Raw genomic sequence first — 15,377 nt, 5'->3', positions numbered from 1 at the left:
ATCCACATGTGAAATATCATCACTTTAAGTGTTCCAAAAAAACAATCTCACATGATTTAACATTGAATGTCACATGTGAATTCATGTGATTTTCCATGTGTGAAATAAATATATATGTTTCCCGTAAGGGGTGTAATAATGCATATGTTTTATCTTAAGCAGTCCGAAGAGGACAAACAAAAATCCACAAAGATTCCACTCACTGGACGCCCAGGCGTTGAACAGGAGGTAGAAGTCTGTTCCAGAGTCCTTTTGTGTCCTTGAGATTCCATTGGACCCGATGACCGCCACACTCGTGTAGTACTTCCCGATGATGGCGTCTGCAGAAGGGGTGATGCCCACCACGCACTCATCCCCTTGTTGCTGTATCATGCGGCCGGTCCAATTCCCAGTTTGTGAGCCGTCAAAGGAGATGATGATCTTTGTGCCATTCAACACGTTGGCATCGATACCTGAGGGAGAAGGTGACATGTAGACACTCATGTTTCCACAGGAACTATCTTAGTATTTAATATGATGTTATGTGGTAACAATCAATACTTTCTGGTACATTATTCAAATAATTAACCTCAGTTGGTAACAAATGGTACCAGGTAGTGTCACGCCTTAGTCTTAGTATTTTGTGTTTTCGTTAATTAGTTGGTCAGGCCAGGGTGTGACATGGGTTTATGTTGTTGTATTTCGTGTTGGGTTTTGTAGTTATTGGGATTGCGGCTGAGTAGGGGTGTTGCATAGGCTTGGCTGCCTGAGGCGGTTCTCAATCAGAGTCAGGTGATTCTCGTTGTCTCTGATTGGGAACCGTATTTAGGTAGCCTGGATTTCACTTTGTATTTCGTGGGTGATTGTTCCTGCCTCTGTGTAGTGTTCACCAGATAGGCTGTAATTAGTTTTCACGTTCCGTTTGTTGTTTTGTATTTATTTAAGTTATTTCATGTATCGCTATCTTCTACATTAAAGACATGAGTAACCACCACGCTGCATTTCGGTCTGACTCTCTTTCAACAAACGAAGAACGCCGTTACAGAATCACCCACCACACACGGACCGAGCAGCGTGTTAACAGGCAGGAGCCACAGGAGAGGCAACAGAAGCAGCTTCAGTGGGAGAGGCTGCACCACTTGGAGAATTGGACATGGGAGGAAGAACTGGACGGAAAAGGACCCTGGGCTCAGCCTGGTGAATATCGCCGCCCCAAGGAGGAACTAGAGGCGGCTAAAGCGGAGAGGCGCTTGTATGAGGAGGCAGCGCGCCGACGTGGATGGAAGCCCGAGAGTCAGCCCCAAAAATTTCTTGGGGGGGGTCTCAGGGAGACTGTGGCAGAGTCAGGAGTCAGACCTGAGCTCACTCTCCCTGTTTATCGTGAGGAGCCAAGGAGGAGACCAGGACCGGTGTTGGAGGTGAGCGAAGCAGAGACTGTGAAGGAGTTAATGGGGAAATTGGAGGAAAGAGAAATGAGGGAGTTGCTGTGTTGGTGCTTTTTGCATGGAATTCGCCCGACAGAACGTGTCAGGGATTTGATGGCACCTGGGTCAGCGCTCCATACTCGTCCTGAGGTGCGTGTTAGTCGGCTGGTGAAGTTGGTGCCAGCCTCACGCACCAGGCCTCCTGTGCACATCCCTAGCCTTGCACGTCCTGTGCCAACACTGCTCTCAAGATCTCCAGTACGCCTTCACGGTCTAGCCCATCCTGTGCCACCTCCACACACCAGCCCTCCGGTGGCAGCTCCCCGCACCAGGCTTCCTGTGCGTGTCCTCGGCCCAGTACCATCAGTGCCAGCACCACGCATCAGGCCTACAGTGCGCCTCGCCTCTCCTGCACTGCCGGAGCCTCCCGCCTGTTCAGCGCTGTTGGAGCCTTCCTCCTCTCCTGCGCTGCCGGAGTCTCCCGCCTGTTTAGCGCTGCCAGAGCCTTCCGCCTCTACAGCGTTGCCGGAGTCTCCTGCCCGTTTAGCGCAGCTAGACTCTTCCAGATCTGCCAGTCAGCCAGACTCTTCCAGATCTGCCAGTCAGCCAGACTCTTCCAGATCTGCCAGTCAGCCAGACTCTTCCAGATCTGCCAGTCAGCCAGACTCTCCCAGATCTGCCAGTCAGCCAGACTCTCCCAGATCTGCCAGTCAGCCAGACTCTTCCAGATCTACCAGTCAGCCAGACCCTTCCAGATCTGCCAGTCAGCCAGACTCTTCCAGATCTGCCAGTCAGCCAGACTCTTCCAGATCTGCCAGTCAGCCAGACCCTTCCAGATCTGCCAGTCAGCCAGACTCTTCCAGATCTGCCAGTCAGCCAGACTCTTCCAGATCTGCCAGTCAGCCAGACTCTCCCAGATCTGCCTGTCAACCAGACTCTTCCAGATCTGCCAGTCAGCCAGACTCTTCCAGATCTGCCAGTCAGCCAGACTCTTCCAGATCTGCTAGTCAGCCAGACCCTTCCAGATCTGCCAGTCAGCCAGACTCTTCCAGATCTGCCAGTCAACCAGACTCTTCCAGATCTGCCAGTCAACCAGACTCTTCCAGATCTGCTAGTCAACCAGACTCTTCCAGATCTGCTAGTCAACCAGACTCTTCCAGATCTGCCAGTCAGCCAGGATCTGCCAGAACTGCCAGCCAGCCAGGATCTGCCGGATTCAACTGCCTGGCTGGGCTTCCTCTCAGTGCTGGGCTTCCTCTGTCCTGAGCTGCCCCTCTGTCCCGAGCTGCCCCTCGGTCCAGTAGGGTTCTGGGTGAGGACTACTAGGCCATGGTCGGCGGCGAGGGTGGACAATCCTAGGACGCGAAGGGGAGGAACTATGACATTTATGGAGTGGGGTCCACGTCCCGAGCTGGAACCGCCACCATGGACAGACGCCCACCCGGACCCTCCCTATGGATTTGAGGTGCGTCCGGGAGTCCGCACCTTAGGGTGGGGGGTTCTGTCACGCCTTGGTCTTAGTATTTTGTGTTTTCTTAATTAGTTGGTCAGGCCAGGGTGTGACATGGGTTTATGTTGTTGTATTTCGTGTTAGGGTTTTGTAGTTATTGGGATTGCGGCTGAGTAGGGGTGTTGCATAGGCTTGGCTGCCTGAGGCGGTTCTCAATCAGAGTCAGGTGATTCTCGTTGTCTCTGATTGAGAACCGTATTTGGGTAGCCTGGGTTTCACTTTGTATTTCGTGGGTGATTGTTCCTGTCTCTGTGTAGTGTTCACCAGATAGGCTGTAATTAGTTTTCACGTTCCGTTTGTTGTTTTGTATTTATTTAAGTTATTTCATGTATCGCTATCTTCTACATTAAAGACATGAGTAACCACCACGCTGCATTTCGGTCCGACTCTCTTTCAACAAACGAAGAACGCTTTTACAGGTAGCTCTTGTTTTAATGAGCCTTGAAGAAACAAAGCAAGTAAATCATCAAGTTATTACTGTGTAATTATTGTGTTACCATGAAATTTATTTTAAAAATACCTGGTAATGTTCCGTACTGTAAAATAAAGTGCTACCAAAAAAACAGTTCAGTTAACAACACATCAATCAACACAAGTCAAGGTCTGCTCAATATCACAACAACAGCAGCAGCAGGAGCAACAATATCGGGACTACACTACTTGGGAGGAAATAGACAGGTGGGCGGTCGACCCAGGGAGAGTGCCGGAGCCCGCCTGGGATTCACTGGAGCAGTGCGAAGAAGGGTATAGGAGAATGGAGATGGCGAAGCAAGCACGGCGGCGCGGAAGGAAGCCCAAGAGTCAGCCCCAAAAATCACAGGGAGTATGGCTACGCCAGGTAGGAGACATGCGCAAACTTCCTGTGCTTACCGGGGGGCTAAAGAGACCGGGCAGGCACCGTGTTATGCTGTGGAGGGCACGGTGTCTCCAGTGCGGGTGCATAGCCCGGTGCGGTATATACCAGCTCCTCGTATTGGCCGGGCTAGAGTGGGCATCGAGCCAGGTAAAGTTGGGCAGGCTCGGTGCTCAAGAGCTCCAGTGCGCCTGCACAGTCCGGTCTATCCTGTGCCAACTCCACACACCAGCCCTCCGGTGGTAGCTCCCCGCACCAGGCTTCCTGTGCGTGTCCTCGGCCCAGTACCACCAGTGCCAGCACCACGCATATCAGACCTACTGTGCGCCTCGCCTGTTCAGCGCAGCCAGAGCCTTCCTCCTCTCCTGCGCTGCTGGAGTCTCCCGTCTGTTTAGCGCAGCCAGAAGCTTCCTCCTCTCCTGCGCTGCCGGAGCCTCCCGCCTGTTCAGCGCTATCGGAGCCTTTCTCCTCTCCAGCGCTGACGGAGTCTCCCGCCTGTTTAGCGCAGCCAGAGCCTTCCTCCTCTCCTGCGCTGCTGGAGTCTCCCGCCTGTTTAGCGCCGCCAGAGCATTCCTCCTCTCCTGCGCTGCCAGAGCCTCCCGCCTGTTCAGCGCTGTCTGAGCCTTTCTCCTCTTCTGCGCTGCTGGAGTCTCCCGCCTGTTTAGCGCAGCCAGAGCCTTCCTCCTCTCCTGCGCTGCTGGAGTCTCCCGCCTGTTTAGCGCAGCCGGAACTGCGAGTCTACAAGGAGCTGTCAGTCTGCAAGGAGCTGTCAGTCTGCATGGAGCTGCCAGTCTGCATGGAGCAGCCAGAGGCCAGCAAGGCCTTCTCTGCTGGCCTAAACATCATCAGAATATAACATTTTAAAAAATATATATTTTCCCACAAATATGTATTAAATTATTCCCCAGAGTAAGAGTTACACTCTTCATTTCATAGCTTTCCTCTTGGTTGCACTGCTTCCAGCCACAGGTTGAGATTTGGAGGGCTAGTCTTTATGTTAGATCTTTTATCCAATCATATTCAGCCATCATGTGTTGCCAGGGGTCTAAAATCTGCCCTCAGGCCTTCAAAATCAACAGTGCGGGCGCTTGTAGCTTAAAGTGAATGGAAATTAAAATTTAGTGTCAACCAATCAGCTTTAGAGTTGGCTATTGTAAGCCTGCTGGCTGGCTCCAGTGTTACACAGGAGCCAGCTAGCAGGCGTAGTGCGTGCACGTCTTTTGATTGGATTACCAACATTGAGAGGCAGGTCTCAGAACTAGGAAACTGAAATTGATAAACAAATTCATTTGCGTACTACTAAACTGTTTTTTCAACCCACAATGGCGGAAGGAGAAGATATCGATTTGGTCGAGGATATAATTACAACGCCATTCTCAAGACCAACTTTTCAAGAAAAGTTAGACATTGTCAGGAGAGGTCGACGCCGACGCTACAAAGAATGTCACAGGCGGGAAAGGGGTTCGTTCGCCACTTTCAAAGTTCCAACTACGAGCGCTATCAATGGCTCACAGGCCCCCGAGAAGCACTGCAAACTGTACTGCTGGGAATGCCTATTATTTGCAAGTGATCGATTTGGTGTTTGGAGCCACACTGGCTTTGCAAACCTGAGTTGTCTAACCAAGGCAGCAATGAGACACCAAAGTACGGCTGGGCACTTACAAGCAATGGTGCTTTTGAAAACTTTTGGGGACACCCGAGTGGATCTACAGCTCAACGAACAAGCATGCAGGGCAACGAAGCTGCACAATGAAAAGGTATTGTACTCTTCCCCTTTTATTCTCTGAATAGAAATGTCAATTTCAAGGTGACGCAATGCCTGGTTATACTCCGTTTCTGTCTAAATGTTTAGTGTCTAGAGCCATGGCATCATAATGATGGTAATAAGAGGTGGATTAATTCGGGTAAGACTGTGTAGGACTTCGCTGAAGGCCCAGGCCCCAGGCCCACGGCACGCCACTGCAAGCAATGCATGTCATTTCATTTTTATCCAGCTAAAAGGAATGTACACTACATTGGTGGAAATGTGTAAAACCGTCTTACCAATGTAAAACTCAATCTGGAATTTGTCACTGGGATTTACGTGCTGGTTGAACTGGAGGGTCATCTGAAACTCTTGGGCTCTGCGGACAATGAGATTGTTGTTTTTGCCTTCGTACAAGTGACAGTGGTGGTCGCTCTTGTTCTCATTTTGCATCATGTCCACTCTCACACATTCCAGGGTGGCTGCAAAATAAGGAGATCACAAGCTAAATAATGATGTGTAAATAACCAGGTAACAAACGTAAAATCTTTTGGATTAAACTTTTTGGGTAAAAAGGGTGCTTTTCAGGATGTGTGGTCTGAGTGTGAAGTCAAAATGGGAACAAGGATTTCTGCTGACCACCTCGGCCGAGCACGCCACAAACCTGTGGGCCTACACAGCAAATTCTCCAGTGATAAAAAAAATAATAAATTAACACGGTGTTCAATCAAAACGGAAACAGTTGAGTCTGTGGACTTCTAGCCACCAGAACAGTGTTAAATTAATACACTGCTTTGTGTAAAGCCTTATTCAAACAAATCCCAAAGTGACTTGCTAGTCAAGTAAATTAGATGTACCACCCATGGCTGTATTTGTTAGTGACAGAGACATGATTGTTGCATTCATCCATTTAAGTCCTACATGTAGAAGAAAAGGTTCCAAAAGGGTTCTTTGTGGAGGGATAGGGTTCTACCAACTACTGTCAACATCCTAAGAACAGTTTTTTTGCCAGGAATGTTTCTTTGATGGTACTTTAGAAGGCAAGAATGATTCCACATAGAGCAGTATATAATATTAACCAGCATGCTCGATTGCAGTACTATTTTCAGAATGGTTTGTTTTCCTATAATGTGTTTTTGCATACACATTGATTGGTTGAAACATTTTATGCTACACAAAGATAAATTATATACAGTTTCCTAAACAAATCCAATCTGGTAGTACTGAGATGGTTGTTCCAGTTTAGATGATTGAGGAAGACAGTTTTAGGAAGAACCTTTACATGATAAAATTGTTATTGGTAGAACACTTCATAGGGGGTTCAAGGTAGAACCATATACTGGGGGTTCTTTGAAAAATCCTACATAGAGGGTTCTAGATCGAACCCTCTGCAAAGTATTCAGTCCAGCACCAAAAAGGGCCACCCTATGGGGACAAACCGAAGAACCATGTATGGTTCTACTTAGTACCTTTTTCTAAAAGTGAGATCCTAAGTGAATATATATTTTTTATATATATTATATAGCACAATACCATATGTTCTTCCTAAGGCTCTATTTTGAGAGCTTAGTTTTACCCTAATACAGCTATTGATGTTACGTTTGATACCGAAGCTCAGAGGCATGTGTCAAAATCGCTAAGCAGTTTACTTTGAAGCAGTGTGTCAGTGCCTCTGACACTTTATCAGAAGCATGTGATTAACGATGTCCAAAACTTTGTTTTGTCAATCAACCACCTGATTGGTTTGGTATTAGTTTTGGTAAAAGAGAAAAAGAATACCCTGCGCAAACGCTATGGCAGCGTTTCCCAAACTCAGTCCTCGGGACCCCAAGGGGTGCACGTTTTGGTTTTTGCCTCAGCACCACACATAATTCAAATAATCAAAGCATGATGATGATGATGATGAATTCATTGGTTGAATCAGCTGGGCAGTGCTAAGGCAAATAACTAAACGTGCACCGCTTGGGCTCTCTAAGACTGAGTTTGGGAAGTTATCAATAATTTCTCAGCATGCTCTATTGCAGGTAGATTTTTTTCAATTGTTTATTTTAATATCTATTTTTGTGCAGGTTCATTGATTGATTGATTAATCTCATGCTACACATAGATACATAGCGTACGTTTTTCTAAACTAATCATAGCGGTTAAAATAAATTAATTTTGCACTCATTACAGAAATGTTTGTTGCAGTTGAAAGGTTTTAGGTAGTCTCCGCACAACGTTCCTAACTCTGGCACTCATTCCGAATGCAGGTTGTAGGTGAATAAAAAAATCTAACTATTGCTTATTCTAACTATACATCACTTTGCTAGTCAGCATAATGTGACTTGCAGTAAGGTTTGCAAAATTCTGGTAACTTTCCCAAAACTCCCAGGTTTCCAGAAACCCTGGTTGGAAGTTTCCTGGAAACAGAACATCCAAAATCCTTCAAAAACATTTTTTTGGAAATTTGAAACTCTACTCGCAGGCCTGGTGTGGCCTGACGTATGAACTGGGATACTATAATGCACTTATAACTAAAGGTACAAAGGATGACCTTACAGTGTACCACTACAGTGAAAAGTGTTTGTACCCCTTTAGGAACAAATCTAAATCTGAAACTCATGGTTTACAGTAGTGATGGGGAAACAAAGCTTCTTGAAGCATGGAGGCTTTCCAGACAATTGTGTTGAAAATAGGTTAATTACTAGATGCTTTCATCAACACAGTGTAGGCTTGTGGCGCCGTAGCACGTGCTCACTGTAGCCATGTCAGGTGGTTGTTCGACAAAACAAAGCTTCAGACGTCATTGATCACATTTTTCTGCTAAAATACAGGCATCGGCAACCTGCTGCAAAGTTAACTGTATCAAACGTAACATCATTAGTTCACAGGCCATATCAGACATGAAAATCACATTATGCTAATTTACAAGGTTATGTGTAATTCCTTTTAAAATAGAGACAGTGCAGGGAGAGCCAGCTCCTCAAATTAGTATCACCCGCAACCAGTACTCAGAATTGCTGGACAAATTGACAAAGCATGTTTTTTTTTACCTTTATTTAACCAGGCAAGTCAGTTAAGAACAAATTCTTATTTTCAATTTACAAGACTAACTAAAACAACTAAATTGGAACAATGATTTCAGTAACGGGTACAAGATATCCAAGTAATAGTGGATTAGTTTAAAAAATGTTTGTCATTAGTAGCATAAGACGAATTAATTAATAATGTACAAACATAGATACTGAAACAAACAATTGAAAAATCTACCTGCAATAGAGCATTAGTGGGAAATATAATAATGATGTGCATGGTTATGAGTTTCAGGCCCCTGTATTAGCGCTTAGGATCTCACTTGGTGGATGAATGCGGCAACCATCTATCTGGTTGCCGAGTGGCACAGCGTTAGAAGGCACTGCATCTCAGTGCTAGAGGCATCACTACAGACCCAGGTTTGATTCCAGGCTGTATCACAACCAGCCATGATTGGGAGTCCCATAGGGCCGTGCACAATTGGCCCAGTGTCGTTAGGGTTGGGTGGAGTTAGGTTGTCATTGTAAATAAGAATTTGTTCTTAACTGACTTGCCTATTTAAATAAAGGTTCAATCAAAACAATAAAAAATGCTGTTATGGGTGGTAACTCCAGTTTACTCGGAAGGCAAGACTTTACAATAAGCAGTTTCTTAATTTAACATTTTTCCGGTGTCAGTATGGGTCCACAGACTCAATGGTTTCAGGGTTGATTTAACGCTCTTATTTATTTTTTATTTATTTTTTTAACACTGAAGAATTTGCTTTGTAATGTGTGTTGATCTCATTTATCATAGACAGCCAAGGACTGGGGTAAGAAATTGTGATTTATTTTTCTACACACACTCACAACACTTATTCTATTTCTCTTGTACCATCACTGTAGGGGCCACGGGGAATTGCCACAGCCTCCCCAAAGTGCTCAAACTTGGGAAGTTGGTGGTCATCTTGCTCAGCGTTGGAGCTACAGATGGGGCTTTGAAGGCGCCCAAGGAAGTTGGTCCCAAAACAGTGTGCAGAGGAAGACATGTTGAAAGCAGGGGTCAACAGTTTTTGCTGTTCTGTAGATAAAAAAAATATAAAAACATGGTCAATGAGATATGTACTGTATTACAAGCAGCAAATACTTGTATCTATGATAATTGCACAACATATTGCAACCAGGGCCGTACCCAGGACCTGGGTGAAATTAATCAATTGAAACGAATTTTATGCAGAATAACAGTGAAGTGCTTACTCACAGGAACTTTACTGTTGAGAGTTAGGACATGAGAATTGGTAGTGCATCAATGAACCCATGTCAGTTAAAATGTTTTAGATTGGTATATTAGTCTACTGCTGGGTACATTTTTAGTAATCCTGGCAAAATTACAGTACTGACCGGGCTGTGCCCAGAGTACATGACCTCCAGGGGGCCCCCATTGATTTTGTTCATCACTCTCACATTTAGATATCATATTAACATGGCATAAGTCATGGAAAAAAAACTAATCTGTGAAATATACACAAGAGTACATCAAAATGCATTGAAATATTTCAGGATAGACAATAATCTGGAATCACTGGTACAGGCACACCAATATTCATGAGCTAACATGATACCTCACTGATTTGATTGTTATCAACAGCTCGGTTTCCAATCCAATTGGCGACAGATTTTCATAGGAATATTCTAAAATCTGCATAAAAACCATATGCGCAATTTCCCACTGAATTTCCAGCTTTCCATCAAATTGACTTGTTGCAGATAAAAGACTTAGCATGCTGATGTAGTGTACATAAAAATAACTTGAGGGGTTGAATTTCCATGTATCACATTTTCAACTCTACTGTTGGTTTTGTCATGAAAAATGACCACTCTGGTCTTGGCACGTGTGTTCAAGTCAACAGCTTGTAGATACAGTGCGGGTAAAGTCTACATAATGAGATTATTATGGACACAACAGCAAGATCATAATTTATTTCATCTGTAGCCTAATAAACTGCAAGCTTTCATAAATTGTAGTGGGAGGACATTACAATGTAAGGTACTAGGAGGTAACTTGCCCCCCATGTAATTCACATTAAGACCACAAGATGTCACCAAATGATTTACTCATCAATGTTCCGGATGCTACTGCTCTTGCTCAACAAAACTTTTTTAGATATTTCAACAAATCAATTTTGTGGTTAATTGATCAAATTGTTTTAGATTTTGAAAAATCCATCAATATTTGCATATAAAGGTGTTTCCTCCTCCGTTTCTCACATAATTAATTTTACAGACACCAACATCCCACCTTGTCTAGCGTATTATGTTTTTTCGTTAAAGAATGATATATAAACTACACACATCAAAAGATTGCACCTTACATTAATGTATTAATTTATAAAGGGTTTATAAGTAGTTACATTAACTGTTCCTTATTCGTGTTCACATATTTTATACATTTGTAATAAACAGTTATAACACAAAGGTTGGACTTTTGTGATTATTATTTTGGTGCTTGGCAAAGAGTGAGCTTGTGGGCCTATTGCAACGAACCAGTGTACTAACACCAGGTAATATTTCATTAAACCTCACAGCTGATCTCAATTGCAACCATCAATGGACACGATTTATCACTCACTAAATCGGATGTGGGGGTTATCTTTTAGTCCTAATTGGTGGCAACATTTTTCAAGACTATTTAGTCATCTGGTGAGTATTATCATCAGAACAAATTCATCCTACTTTTTAAAACAGGCTAAGGGCAATTTATCTATTTGACAAACTTTCATACAACTCAAATAACGTTTTTCCTCATTTACCATGGTACATTTACTGTGGTCATTTATCCCACATGTCGTTTCCAAGTTATGTAATCCATTAATTAAAGTTTATCTTTAAAAAGTATAGTCATTTCTTTTTAAGATCAGGGGGAAATATCCCTGCACTTTAAACATTTGAAATGTGTGACTAAATCAAGTAATAGTTATGAGTTATATAATCTATCATTTTTCACAAATGAAAATATAGGCTAATAAAGTTATTTCAAACGGAACACGTATTATTTTGCCATTTTAGACGAAACGTTTGAATAAAGTATAGTCCTACTACTCCTATATTGTATTTGACGTTCATCAGCCTTACGGTTTTCGATGCTCCTGATAGGTTTATATTTTTCCTTGGAGGCGGGAATAAAGAGCATAGACAAGGAAAGTTGCAGCTGTCTGGTATCAACGTAAGATCAGCTAAATCGCTGGTTTGTTCGTGTGGGTTTTTCGTTGCAATCAAGTTCATTTTAGCATGCAGGTGCATGTAATCTCCTGTTAGTATCGGTTTAAGAAAACCAGCATGTGAATTTCTGTGTCTTCGTTCCAATCCAGCCTATATGACTGCAGTGTTACTGATTATAATGTTATTATTGCCAGCCAGAGCCGTATAGGCTCAGGATTCAGGAAATAAATAAATGAACCTTAATTAACTGTTTGCTATATTTATTAAACATTGTTAGATCGTTAAAAAAGGCTTAACAGTTTATAAACTCCGTATCAATCCTTTATACAACCGTTGTAACATAAAACTTTATGTAAAGTGTTACTCTTCTGAAAGAAGATAGTCTGTTATGGAAATCATGATGCAGAGCTTGAACACAGCATGTCAATATCGGGAATGGCAAATATTAATATTTCTCTCCTTCAAGAATATGCAATCAAGATGTTCAAGTGATCCAGCTACATGACGTTTTGATCCAGCTACATAACAAAAATACATATCCAGCCATACAGTTTTGGTCGCAAATTAGATTTACAAGCAAATTTCAGTCACAAAATAGGGCCAGTTTCCCAGACAGCATTTAAGCATAGTCCTTGACTAAAAAGCATGCTTAATGGGAATTTCCTTTGACGTATACTTTTTGTCCAGAACTAGACTTAATCTGGTGTCCAGGAAACTAACCCACAAACTACTGAGAAGATAATTCCCACTCACCTTCAAAAGCTCAGGTAGAGATGCAGTTGGAGGAAGAGTCACGCCAACAGATGTCAAGTGAATGTCGCCCATGTGTTTATATAGACCATAGAGTTCCCCTTCCCAAACCTTCCCCTGTCAGTGACAACTCTCATCCTGTGTCATTTAGGGGAAGTCCAAGAAAAACATTGCTGACAGGAGATTTTTGAGATGAGGTTGTTCTGACCTTAATGAAAACTGTTTTGAAAACATAATTCTGTCTTTCATAAGATTTTTTTCACTTAAAATATAAACAAATTATCAATAGTAATGGAGGTCACAAAGGACATGAATTTAAATAAATTAACCTTATTAGGTTACACTTTATTTGGTTAGTCCCATCTACAGATACTCAAACTACCAAATGCAACTGATATACAACAGCTTGCTCCAGTTATGGCTAGGTTTATGGTTAGAGTTTGCAGAGTTAAGGTTAGTGGATAGTTAGTTGAAATATTGACAATTAGTTGAACACTTACAGTACTAAACATCTACGAACCATCTATTTGGGACTATTTAAACAATTACCAATTATTAAGCTCTATGATTAACCATTGAATCAATGTACATGCACAAACAGATATTGAAACGAACCAATAGAGCATGCTGGGAAATGTCATAATGAATTGTGTGATATTGGTTCAAAGTGATCTGTATGAGTTTTTTTTTTAAATGATAACATAATTGCTTAGGATCTCACTTGGTGACGTTTATAGGACCAGAAACGGATAAATGCAACAACCATGTCTCTGTCTGTAACGGCGTTCTTCGTTTGTTGCAAGAGAGTCGGACCGAAATGCAGCGTGTTGGTTACTCATGTTGTTTAATGAAACAAATGACGAATACATGAAAATACTGAGACAAAATACAAAACAACAAAATGGAACGTGAAACCTAAGTACAGCCTATTTTTTTTTATTTTTTTTTAAATAAAAAATAATTTATTATCTTCAATACCATTCATTCTTTACAACTCATAATTTACATACATACTCAAATAATGGTATTTTAATTCAACTAATTAAACTAAACATAAACCCCAAACAGAACCTCAGGGAGCATCTTCTCTCCCCGTCACCCTACAAAATACCTTTCCCTATCTCCCCGTCCCTAATCTATCCTCTTACAAATCTAAATGACACCCAGCCCTAAACCCCCCTTCCACCTCTCCCGAGCAGCATGCTGCCCCCACTTCCTCTCCTCCCTCTTCATCCTCCCCTTCAAATCTCCTTCCACCCTCCTCACTATCCCTTCCACCCCCCAATCTCTCCCTGTCTTCACCATGTTCTGCCTTGCTTCCCACAGCCCCCGTTTAAAGAGACTCATGAGAAGCCAGAGCAGAAACCTGTCCCTATCCGTCCCTCTCGCTCTCCCTACACCCCTCTCTAACCTGGCCCACGTCAATACAAAATCCCCCTTTACCAAACCTAACAACACCCGTGCCCTAGCCCATACTACTCCGGCAAAGGCACAGTCCCAAAAGACATGGCGCACAGTCTCCTCCCTGCCACAAGAGGATCTTGGACAGGTGGGGGATTGCACCAAACTATACCGGTACAGGATGGAACGTACCGGCAAACACTTATGATGGCTCAACCAATTCAGGTCCTTGAGCCTGTTGTCCAGACCCCGCGCCTGCACTCCCTTCCAGACCACTTCCGAGATGCCCACTACAGGCGCCGGACACCCTGCCTTTCTGACCTCCTCGTATAGGTGCCTATGATCTAAACCTACTCGGGCAACTTCAACCTCAGGGTGCGCACGCAGCCACTTGGCTGCATGACCAAAGTGCCACGGCAGCTGTTCCGCCCGAGGACCCGTGTTAGACCACACCATTATGCTTCTCGCCTGATACGAGAAAAATACCCGCAGGAGGTAACCGGACGGGTGTATCACTGGCTGAGCAAGCTCCGTTAACAAGAAAGAAACAAAAATTGTGTCCAGCTTGAGGGGGAAATGTGGTACCCCCCTACCTCCCTCCCCGATGGGACAGATCATGCGTGCCCTGGCGCCCCACTCGCACCTGCCACTCCACATAAACTGAAACACAAGCCTCACTAGAGGCCTCCTCAGACAAGCCGGCAATGGGTAGATGTATGCCAAATACAAAAGAGACGGCAACACATCCACCTTTAGGACCAGGACTTTGCCCATAAAAGACAAATACCTAGCTTTCCACATTGCTAGCTTCCTCTGTACCACTGCGATACGCATGTTCCAGTTTAGTGTCGCTGAGCCGGAGGTCTCAAAATGGACCCCGAGAATCCTCAGGGCCCCCTCACAGAGAGATAACCCCCCAGGCACATCCGTTCTACCGCACCATCTTCCAAAAACTTGACGGAAGACTTTGCATGGTTCAGAACTGCTCCCGACGCTCGGGTGAAATCCCCAAAGGCTCCATGTACAGAACGAAGAGGAGAGCCGAGAGTGGGCACCCCTGCCTGACCCCAGACGAGAGGTCAAAAACGTCACCCAAGTGACTATTTACACTAACTCGGCACCCCGCTCCGACATATAATGTACGAATCCATCCTATAAACTTCTCCCCAAATCCTAATCGACCTAACACTCTGAATAAAAAGGATCTATTCACGCGATCAAAGGCTTTCGCCTGATCTAGCGCTGCTACCATAAAAGGCAGTCCTCTATCTTCAACCCAAGCGACGGAGTCCATGATTAACTGTAGGTTCCATCTAATAGAGCGGCCCTCTACCCCGCACGTCTGATCCTCATGAACAACGTAGGGAAGGGCTGTGCGCAACCGGTCTGCTAAAACCTTTGCAAGTAGCTTGTAATCTACACACAGCATGGTCAACGGCCGCCAGTTGCCAAGGTCTGTTACTTCCCCCTTCTTATATAAAAGTGACAGCACACCAACAGCCAT

General features: G+C 44.0%; 1 protein-coding gene across 1 annotated transcript in view; it reads right to left on the bottom strand.

Moving 5' to 3' along the window:
* Positions 1-12,559, bottom strand: part of LOC135523156 (coagulation factor XIII A chain-like) — a 28,357-nt gene extending 15,798 nt beyond the window's left edge. The window contains exons 1-4 of the mRNA XM_064949880.1: positions 12,476-12,559; positions 9,399-9,584; positions 5,810-5,992; positions 204-452 (exon numbers count right to left, since the gene is read on the bottom strand). Of these exons, the coding sequence (XP_064805952.1) occupies positions 204-452; positions 5,810-5,992; positions 9,399-9,552 (586 nt within the window). The 5' untranslated portion in view covers positions 9,553-9,584; positions 12,476-12,559. The remainder of the gene's footprint in view (positions 1-203; positions 453-5,809; positions 5,993-9,398; positions 9,585-12,475) is intronic.
* Between the last annotated feature and the right edge of the window lie 2,818 nt (positions 12,560-15,377).

Source organism: Oncorhynchus masou, chromosome 30 (assembly GCF_036934945.1).
Source record: "Oncorhynchus masou masou isolate Uvic2021 chromosome 30, UVic_Omas_1.1, whole genome shotgun sequence".
NCBI lineage: Eukaryota > Metazoa > Chordata > Actinopteri > Salmoniformes > Salmonidae > Oncorhynchus > Oncorhynchus masou.
This window is presented reverse-complemented; position numbering and strand designations above follow the sequence as displayed.